Source organism: Juglans regia, chromosome 1 (genome assembly GCF_001411555.2).
Source record: "Juglans regia cultivar Chandler chromosome 1, Walnut 2.0, whole genome shotgun sequence".
In the NCBI taxonomy this organism is placed as follows: domain Eukaryota; kingdom Viridiplantae; phylum Streptophyta; class Magnoliopsida; order Fagales; family Juglandaceae; genus Juglans; species Juglans regia.
In genome coordinates this window covers 1,685,795-1,696,186 of record NC_049901.1, presented here as the reverse complement: position 1 = coordinate 1,696,186, position 10,392 = coordinate 1,685,795, and the positions used below count along the sequence as shown (strand labels likewise).

Genomic DNA, 10,392 nt, shown 5'->3' with positions numbered 1-10,392 from the left:
GTGCTCATAAACCTCTTCTCAAAGGTCTGTTGATGGCCGACTGTGGGAGTACTAATTTTCGACTTCTCATAAGCTGTCGTGACATTTAAATCAGGTGAGCGTGCAGATTTTTATTGGACGAGATATATAATATTGTTTTTTATTTTTATTTTTAATTTGCCTCCTAAACTATTAGAACTGTCAATTTGCACTCTAAATTAATGTTGGCAATTTTCGCATTTTGACTAAGATCTTACTGTCAAGATTGTTGTATCCTATATCTAATCTTTCCCCATCTGAATGGTTGGGTGTTAACAGAGGTTCTAATTTAAATTCGACAATTTTTGTAATTTAGGTTAGAAATCGACAATTTTAATAGTTTAGATTATATATTAAAAGAAATTGTTGAAGTTCAAATGTGTGTGTAAATATAGTTTCTCCTTTGTTTTAATTATAGATGAATTAAGGTATTTTCAAGCATTATGTAAATAGTAGTAAAAAAATAATGATAGGTTGAAAAGTAGTGAAAAAGTAATAATAAAATAATAGATAGTAATAAAATATTCTCAGTATCCAAACTAGCGAATGAAGCAAATTGGAGGAAAGCAAGTGATTGGGGGGTAAAATAACAACTTCGATAGCATGCTGATCATATTGCAAAAAGAGCAGTTGTTTGAGGGGATGAAGGGTAATTTTTCAAAGTCAATTCAGGGGATAAAGTTTAATTTTTAAGGTGGGGGTGGGGGCTTGGTTTGTTTTAATGCTATCATCTACAGCGTTTCTATGCGGCGCCATTGAATATGTATGGTGGAGCAGTAGAAGAGATCAGCAACCTCTGTTGACAGAAACCGTTGGAACATGTTTACATGTCCGTGCATGCTAGGAAACACTCATTGTATATATAACGTGCTGGCTCTTAATGCATCGATCTGCTGTTCAAAGACCAGCAAAATCGCAATACAATTTTCATACATAAGAAGGAAACAGAGGATACAAATTCCATCTTAAGGTATGATCATCTTTCACGCATGTAGCTAAAATCCTAGCTAGTATAACCCAAGTGTCAAAACCCTAAACGGCTAAACCTAATGCTAAGCACAGTTACTTTTCTTTTTCCTCACATTTTTTTTTTTTTTTAAAAAGAGGACGAGACCCCAATTTTATTGATTGTCCTCACTTGTGGCGGAAGGAAACCGTGGTTACAAGTACGACACCTGGGACTTACATAAGCGCTAAATAAAAACCCAGGCATCAAAATCAATATAACCATATAGGTTACACGGCCTTAAATAAGATACATAACCTACATCCAAGCTAGCCAAAAGAGGGGCACCTGCAAAAAAAAAAAAACCCAGTACACAAGGCAAACAGAGACGCAAATAACTTGAGAACAACGAGAAACAAATAAACAACGAACAACAAACCTGACACGAAGCTTATGATATCCTCAGGTAGGGCATACCTAGCTTGTCCATGCGGAGAAGACCCCTCACTAGGCTAGGCAGCATGTGAATGTCATCCCAATCAGAGTTCAACCCTTCCGCCCCACACTTAGCTAGAAAGTCAGCCACGGCATTACCTTCACGAAAGATGTGATTCACTGTGTACTCCAGGCTATTCAGATGTTCTTGTAGCTCCTCCCAGAAATCTTCTAAATACCAAATGGGGCACTTATTCTTATCAATCCAATTAACCACCAGTTGAGAGTCGGTCTCTATTTGAACCCGATAAAATCCAAGCGCGTGGCATCTGCGAACACCTTCCAATAAGCTTTTGAGTTCAGCAAAGTTATTGGTACCCAAACCCAAGGGAATAGAATAAGCCACAAGTAATCTTCCATCCTCATCCCGAATAACACCCCCAGCGCCCGAGGTGCCAGGGTTCCCGAAACTACTACCATCGGTATTGAGTTTTACCCAGCCTTGACGGGGCCGGTGCCATTTTACCACCCGGACCCTCTTGGGCTTAGGGAGTAAAACGGGGATATCTAGTCTATTCAAAATATCCATGTCCTGGACGGAGAGGGAACGCACTTTCATGATCTGGTCCATGGTGCACCGGAGCCAAAGTTTAATAGCGTGCCAAACCGACTCTTTTGAATGAGCTTTATCTTCATACCGGGCTTTACAGCGCCTCTCCCAAAGTTTCCAAGAAATAATAGAGGGCAGAAGGCCAAAGATGATTCTAACCTGTGAAGACTTACCCGCACGACGAAACCAAAAATTAATTTGATCATTCCAAGTGTAAAAAGAGGCCATATGAACCCCTAGGTGAGTGGCCGCTAGACGCCAAATGTATCTTGCGAAATCCCCCGTGCAGAGCACATGGTTCAGGTCCTCAATATGGCCCTTTTGAAAACAATTACACTTGGAGGCCATTGAGACGCCCACCATTCTAATATTTTTGTCAACACTGAGGCAATTGTTAGTAGCCTTCCACATCATGATGGAGATCTTCTTGGGGAGATGAGTGTGCCATATCCACTGAGCCCAGGGTAAGGGGGGCCCGAACCCTTATACAGTCCCAGACGCTCTTAGTAGTAAACTTTCCCTCATTATCCTTCAGCCAAACAAGCGTATCTTGACCCTCCTTCCGTCTAGCCAAAAAATCATACAATTCATTGGCTTTCTGATGGCCCACTAATCTATTCAGGAGGGAAATATCCCATTCATTCTCAATGCGACACTCCTTTATCTTAATCAATGGGTGTTCAGTCACAAGATATTGACCGTAGAGCGGACCTTCGTCGTCCCAATTTTCTTTTTCCTCACATGATATGCTTCATTGCGGTTGCTAGTCTGATCGGTTATTTCGCCTACCCAGAATCTTACATGCATGTGGGCTATTTCAATGAATGTTTTCATAGTTTATACTTTATATTGGGCTTCAAAATTGGGTACTATAGCTGCATGGACAAAGATTGGGCTCATGAAGTCTAGATACTTAAAAAGTCTTGATGTTACGTGATAATACAAGTCCCTCAAAACATATATTGTAGAACCCCAAATTGAAAGAATATTCGACAATATGACCTGAGTCCAGTAATCGGTCCATGCTTAACTATCAGATCAGGCATTTACTGCTCTTGGCTCTGTGGGAGCTAGCTAGACAATTACCAAACAAGCACTCGAGCTAGCTAGGAAAGGTATATATAACTTAAAAATAATTATTAGAGTAATAAAACGTGATAAAATGATGAAAATCCTATAATTTACCATATCATGATGCCAAATTACAATTTACCATAAAGATCTGATCTTTAGGCAAGTGAAGAGATCATAGAGGGTTGACGAGAAAAAAAAATATATAAGATGGTCAAATTAGCACATGCACCTTTTTAATGCTCCGAACAGGATTAATAATGCATAGAATGGCCGTCACCAAAGTGTATAAGCAATTTCAATTGCTCATGTAAGGACTAATTAAGGTTGCTGCTAACTTGATCAATACGCAAGTACGTACGTACTCAGTATCAAATTAACATTGTAATTATATTTGGATCGAGTAATAGCTTGGATCAATAAGGTACTATATTTATTATAAGCAATATATATACAATGCATCAAAAGACGTAAAAAGCATTCAATTCCAATGATCTTGTTGCCAAGAATTCCATGGAAAATTTCAAAGGCTTGATCAGTTTGCAGCCATCATGACTAAAAGAATCTTGTTATTATGAGGAGGAGACTTTCACCGATTATTAATTGCTATAGCTTAATTTCCTCTAATCAGCCAAACAATCTTTTGCTAATTTTGCGCCAAACTTACTTTTCTGCATGATTAATTATTTGAGTACTTTATGTTGCTGATATGCACGCGCATGCTGCAAGGACATGTATATATATATATATATGAAGGAGCCACATAATTAATTTGTTCAAAGCATGCAAGTCTATGAGCTAAAATGTGAACGTGTCACATGTCCTCATAAAAATTCATAAAACTGTAGTATAATAAAAGATATATGCAAATATATATATATAATTACCCTAAAATTCGAAAAAGAAAATCCTAGATGATCATATATATATATATATATATATATATATATACTAACATATATAGAAGATCATATCTCTGATCTCTCAAGTTATATCTGAAACCAAAACGTACAAAAGGAATTAAGAAAATTTACAAGCAAGCGGCGGGGAGAATATTTGGGAATGGCAATTAAGACTTGGTCCTAAAGAATGGGAAGAAAGGGGAGAAGATCCCAAGAAGTTAAGAGAATCAATTGAAAGCAATTACAAACTACCAAAAGCAATATTCACTCGTCCCTACACATGACAAATCAATTTTATCTTAAAACCATATTGGCGCCGATTTTGGAGCGTGATCCAAGGACCCTTAAAGGCGCGCCATTTGCGCCTTCCATTTACTGATCTACAGTACTTTTGGACAACGAGAATATATAGAATTAGGTACATAGAGAATTTCGAGATACTTGCCGTTGTTTTTGTGATGTTTTTTTTTTCAGTTATAGTTTCTTGATAAGTCCCTCGAAACAAGACCCATAATCAGAGACTTTTCTTCCACATTCAAAGGCAATTTTGTACACTAATTGTCTGGCATAAACCAAACACACGAGGATTAGTAGTGCACGAATGACTCGATGTGTTTCTTCAAATTAATTAGCTCTAAATGGGTCCTACAATGGTCCAATGCATGGGAATAAACTGCTATCATATATATATATATATATATATATCAATCTAATTTCAACTTTATGATAAAAAAAAATTAATATTTTGGTGCGGCGCCATTAGAATCAATGTAGTACTAGCTAGCTTCAGTTACGAAACAGTGACAAAACTGTGTAAAAAAGTTGCTGGACTCGCCGAAATAGATTGGACATGTCACGTGGATACATATGATTAAAAAAAAAAATTGTAGACATTACAGAAAGGTAGGTAAAGATCATTAGACATAGTCCACCCAACAAAAAACATACATGTTTATCAGTTATTTGTTCATTAAATGATCCCAACAGTTACGAACTAGTTGATCAATCCCTAGTAAACCTTTTTTTTTTTTAAAAAAAAGGAGAATAAAGAAAAATAGAAGAGCAATGTAATCTATTTAGTTTTCCCCTTTCTGGTAACCGAGTTCCTATAATATCATGATTCGTGACATGTGCATGAATTATGTGCTTAAAGTCATGATTGTAAAATAAAAAAGGAGATAACATATTAAGTTCAATAGCCAATGCCACTGTATACCATCTCAAGTGAAGCGGGATGTGCGGTACTTTATACATATTGGGATTTGGCCAAACCCTAAAACGTGCAGTCAAATGACTAAACATATCAAGATCCAAGTTTGAAACTAATTACAACTTGACGAGAACAATTAAAAAGAAAAAGAAAGAGTAATTGGCCGGTGTTGCAGTACTACATCAAAGCATATGTTTTTTGAGGATTGAACACCCTAGCTTATAGAGAGGTTAATGGAGCTACGGATTTCCTTAGAACGAGGTCATAAAGGAGTTGTGAAGGACTGGCTTCAATTTCAGAGGCTTACTAAAGAGGTTAAAGGACGTCTAGTTTTATAAAAGAAAGATTAACTGGGAGGTGTTGGAGGTTTGGGATGAGTTAATATTATTTCCTGTACTTAAAAACATAAGCTCGAGGATAGCTAGAACACATTTGTAGGAATGTTAATTGGAGCTGCAGGCAGATAAACAAGATCTAATGGAGTTGTGAAGGAATGGCTTCAATTTCAGGGGCTTCCCAATTAAAGAGGTTAAAAGGATGTCTAGTGTTAGAAAAAGCTGGCAGCCCTTATATCAGGTGTAAATATATAGCATTTGTTTTGTACGTCTTCCATTGACATACAACGAAATGGTTGTGCGTATTTTGTTTTTTGTTACCAAAACAGGAAAACAAAAAGAAGGAAAAAAGTGCTAAAATATGCAAGTTGACAAAGACAATTAAAAAAGATATTTATTAATTGAAAGAAAAGCCTTAATTTGCACTAAATATAGTACGTTAGGCCTTCGGGTTCTTATATATATATGAGGGCATCATGTTATCATCCAAGCAAAGTTAAAAAAACAAACCATATTGAGGCTTTAACGAGTACGAATGGCAATGGTAAGGGGAGCTTCTTTCTGCCTCTTGTTTTTCTCTTCTTTCTTGGTTTTGGAGAGCGTCCAAGGCAACCCCAACTACAAAGATGCCTTAGCAAAGTCCATATTGTTCTTCCAAGGCCAGAGGTCTGGGAGGCTTCCCAAAACCCAGCAAATTACTTGGAGGTCCAACTCTGGTTTATCTGATGGACAGCTTGCCCATGTATGTTGTTTGTTCTACTATTTTGTTTTGGTCCTGTCACGTCTCATTAGAATTGAAAACTTCATTTCTTTACTATTTTTTTATACAAAATATTTTCTTTTCGTTCTTAGGCAATATTTGACAGTGTGTTCATGCAGTACTCCATTTTCTTTTTTTCTTTATCACCTCCATAATATTGAACCTAAGATATGATCACCCTTTTGTGTTAAATTTTATTTTGGTGTCATTTCCACCACTGACCAGCTTATTGCATTCGTTATATATGCCATTCAACTTCCTTTGACCATACACAACTCTCAAAATATCACTTATATTTGCATGTGTGCAGCCAGCCAGGCCGCTGAATAAGGTCATTTTGTACACAAGCCTATGTTTTATTGTCTTGCTGTCTCAAAAAGTGATAATAGTTTGAGTTTTTTTAAAAAAGTTTGTGCCATTGTCAGGTGGATTTAACGGGAGGTTACTATGATGCCGGAGACAACGTTAAGTTCAATTTTCCAATGGCTTTCACGACCACCATGCTTTCATGGAGCGCACTCGAATATGGAAAGCGAATGGGCCCAGAATTACAAAACGCAAGGGCCTCAATCCGATGGGCGACAGACTACCTCCTAAAGTGCTCCATGGCCACACCCGGAAGGCTCTACGTCGGGGTTGGTGACCCGAATGTGGACCACAAGTGTTGGGAAAGGCCTGAGGACATGGACACGTCCCGCTCTGTGTATTGGGTCTCTCCTTCCAACCCTGGCTCCGATGTTGCCGCTGAGACTGCCGCTGCTTTAGCTGCTGCTTCCATGGTTTTTAGAAAGGTTGATCCGAAGTACTCAAGGTTACTTTTGAAAACTGCCAAAAATGTCTTTCAATTTGCAATGCAATATCGTGGTGCTTATAGCGATTCGCTTGGCTCTGCTGTCTGCCCATTTTATTGCTCATATTCTGGATATAAGGTACAATGAAGAATTCAAATATAATGTCTTTCTTTTAAGGCATACACTAGTTTTAACTTTGAAAAAGCATTCATAATGTAATTTTCAGGACGAACTGCTGTGGGGAGCTGCTTGGCTTCTAAGGGCTACCAACGATGTTTCTTACTCCAATATCTTGAAATCACTAGGAGATGATGATGGAACCGATATGTTCAGCTGGGACAACAAATTGGCCGGTGCTCGTGTTCTTCTATCACGGGTAAAATAGCTAATCATGTAATTTGATAGACAAGAACACTACTAGATTTGCACAGAAATCTGCCAATTATGCGAGAAAATTACAAGTTTTTTTGGGCTCTTCTTCAAGTAAAATCTCAGCTAAAATCTCAGCATTGATCTCTATAAACGCTAAAAATTAGGTCAACGATCTTTGTAGTAATTTTCCCTTATTTAGACTTTTTAACAAGTTGACGTGGTGGTTACCTTCATACAGCAAGCCTTGCTTAGCAATGATAAGAACTTCGATCCATTCAAGCAACAAGCTGAAGATTTCATGTGCCGCATTTTGCCCAACTCTCCCTTCTCAAGTACACAATATACACAAGGTAAAGTCATAATTTCATAGCTTACTGATCTCCAGAATGGATTGGTATAATTCCACCAGTAACACCACATCTAAATTGTTTTTCTATATAATTAATTGCATTGCAAAGGCCTCGTAACCTTATATTTTGAAGGTTCCTACAGCCGTTCAAGTTTTCATATAGCTTGGGTATCCTTTTCCTAGGCCCAATGAATTGTGGGTTTCATTAGTAACCATCAATTTCTTTGATGTGAAGGTGGGCTTATTTACAAGCTACCAGGAAGCAACCTTCAGTACGTTACATCCATTACATTCTTGCTCACGACTTATTCCAAGTACATGTCCGCCACGAAACACACATTTAACTGTGGCAGCCTTTTGGTCACTCCGAGTTCCCTAAAAAATCTTGCAAAGAAACAGGCAAGTCATTGAAGATGCTATGTTCTTGGAACAACTCCATATGGTCACTATTCTTATTCCTCTTTTCGTTTTTTTCCTTTCGTCTAAACAGAATAACACATGGATATTGCAGGTTGACTATATATTAGGAGAAAACCCATTAAAACTATCGTACATGGTTGGATATGGGGCATATTTTCCAAAGAGAATTCACCACAGAGGATCCTCATTGCCCTCATTGGCAAGCCATCCACAAAGCTTAGGTTGTGACGGCGGTTTTCAACCATACCTCTATTCATCAAACCCCAATCCTAACATCTTGACTGGAGCCATCGTTGGTGGTCCGAACCAAAACGATGGCTACCCTGATGAAAGAACTGACTACAGTCACTCGGAACCTGCTACGTATATCAATGCTGCTATTGTTGGACCTCTAGCATTTTTTGCTGGGAGCAATACCCGTTGATGAGTGTTTTCTTAAGACAGGAGTTGGTTCAGTATATGTCTGTATAATTTAGCCCCAAACTAGGTATGTACCACCAAGAAATAGGTACTGGACTATGTAGTTGTGTTTGAATTCTCTCCGGGATAATCCCGTGTTCCCAATATGAACAAATTACGTGTCAAAAAATGTAGTGCGACACAAAATAATGGGGAGATTTCAATTCGAAGCTTTATCCGCATGCTGGAGCATGAAATTTTTTATGACTTCCTGAGATCAGCAGAGGTGGCGAGAAGAAAACTACTAAAAATGTACATAGCCTTACCCACAAGGTCCCAACCATGGAACCATCACAACCATAATCATTCGGTCAACTGTCAAGTAAAGACAGAAGAAATTAAGAATAATCACAGCACTAGATTTCTCCAAAATGATAAGGTATATAACTATCAGATCAGGTATTTACTGCTCTTGGCTCTGAAAGTTTGGGAGCTAGACAATTAGCAAACACGCACTCGGGCTAGGAAATTAAGGTATATAACTTAAAAATAATTATTAGAGTAATAAAACATGATAAAATGATGAAAACCCAATAATTTACCATATCATGATGCCTTATTACAATTTACCATAAAGATCTGATCTTTAGGCAAGAGAAGATCAGAGATCATAGAGGTTAGGAGAAAAAAAATTTAAAATATATATAAGATGGTCAAATTAGCACACCTTTTTAATTTGTAATATTATATATGGCAATGCATGTACGTAAGAAATGCTCCAAACAGGATTAATAATGCACAGAATGGCTGTCACCAACGTGTATTAGCAATTTCAATTGCTGTAAGCTGGACTAGAGTTGCTTGATCAATATGCTAGTTATACGTACTTAGTATCAAACATTAATTGTAATTATATTTGGAGAAACAGGCAAGCTTATAATTAGCTATTATTGATAGCTTGGATAAGGTACCATATTTAGGAAAAAACTATTTTGCCTCTCCACTTTGACCACTCTATTTGACTGCTGATCAAATTTTTCTTTTTATTTTTTACTTAGTGATCATTAAGGAAGTAATTTTAAGTGTATCAAAAGACGTAAAAAGCATTCAATTCCAATGATATTGTTGCCAAGAATTCCATGGAAATTTCAAAGGCTTCAGTTTGCAGCCATCACTAAAAAAAAAAAAAAGCAATGCTATACAACCTCCTTAACCTCCGCACATCATATTTTTTAAAATTTGTTTTAAAATTTTTTTGAGTTTATTCTTTTTAAACTATAATTCAATTCTTCTATTCATTATTTATATATTAAATATTTGATAAAAGAAAAAAAAATAATAATTAAAAAAAGTCATGTAGTGTGTGGAGGTTGTGTGAAAAGTTGTGCAAATATTTTCTTAAAAAAATCATGTTATTATGAGGAGGAGACTTTCACCGATTATTGCTAATTAAGCTTTTCCTCAAATCAAGCTAATTATGATTAATATCCAAAAGGATGAGGCTACCTAGCCGTCATCTCAACCAAACAATATTTTGCTAATTTTACGCCAAACTTACTTTTCTGGCTGATTAATTGTGTTTATGTCGCTGATATCAGTATGCGCACGCTGCAAGGACATATATGAAGTAGCCACATAATTTGTTCAAAGCATGCAAGGCTATGATCTAAAATGTGTAAGCGGTGTCACATGTCCTCGTAAAAATTCATGAAACTATAATATAAAATATATGAGAAATGCTACATATATAAAAATATTATACAAAAATAAATTC

The 10,392-nt window shown here is 36.9% G+C and overlaps 2 protein-coding genes across 2 annotated transcripts; one reads left to right on the top strand and one right to left on the bottom strand.

The window, feature by feature from the left end:
* Positions 1-1,211: 1,211 nt before the first annotated feature.
* Positions 1,212-2,030, bottom strand: LOC118344193 (14.7 kDa ribonuclease H-like protein). The gene is made up of 2 exons (XM_035684284.1): positions 1,442-2,030; positions 1,212-1,312 (listed from the first exon to the last, which is right to left on the bottom strand). Exons 1-2 carry the CDS (start codon positions 2,028-2,030, stop codon positions 1,212-1,214), a joined length of 690 nt encoding a protein of 229 aa, XP_035540177.1.
* Positions 2,031-6,011: 3,981 nt separating this feature from the next.
* LOC109001399 (endoglucanase 9-like) lies at positions 6,012-8,852 on the top strand. The gene is made up of 6 exons (XM_018978654.2): positions 6,012-6,269; positions 6,713-7,216; positions 7,305-7,454; positions 7,689-7,800; positions 8,035-8,198; positions 8,311-8,852. The coding sequence occupies exons 1-6, from the start codon at positions 6,063-6,065 to the stop codon at positions 8,641-8,643; spliced, it is 1,470 nt and encodes a 489-aa protein (XP_018834199.1). The 5' UTR covers positions 6,012-6,062; the 3' UTR covers positions 8,644-8,852.
* The last annotated feature ends 1,540 nt before the right edge of the window (positions 8,853-10,392 follow it).

Coding starts and splice junctions, on each gene's coding strand:
- LOC118344193 (XM_035684284.1), bottom strand. CDS start 2,030: ATGGACCAGATCATGAAAGTGCGTTCCCTCTCCGTCCAGGACATGGAT. Junction 1,313..1,441: donor TCTCCGCATGGACAAGCTAG/GTATGCCCTACC, acceptor TTTTTTTTGCAG/GTGCCCCTCTTTTGGCTAGC.
- LOC109001399 (XM_018978654.2), top strand. CDS start 6,063: ATGGCAATGGTAAGGGGAGCTTCTTTCTGCCTCTTGTTTTTCTCTTCT. Junction 7,801..8,034: donor AAGTACACAATATACACAAG/GTAAAGTCATAA, acceptor TTTGATGTGAAG/GTGGGCTTATTTACAAGCTA. Junction 8,199..8,310: donor AAAATCTTGCAAAGAAACAG/GCAAGTCATTGA, acceptor TGGATATTGCAG/GTTGACTATATATTAGGAGA.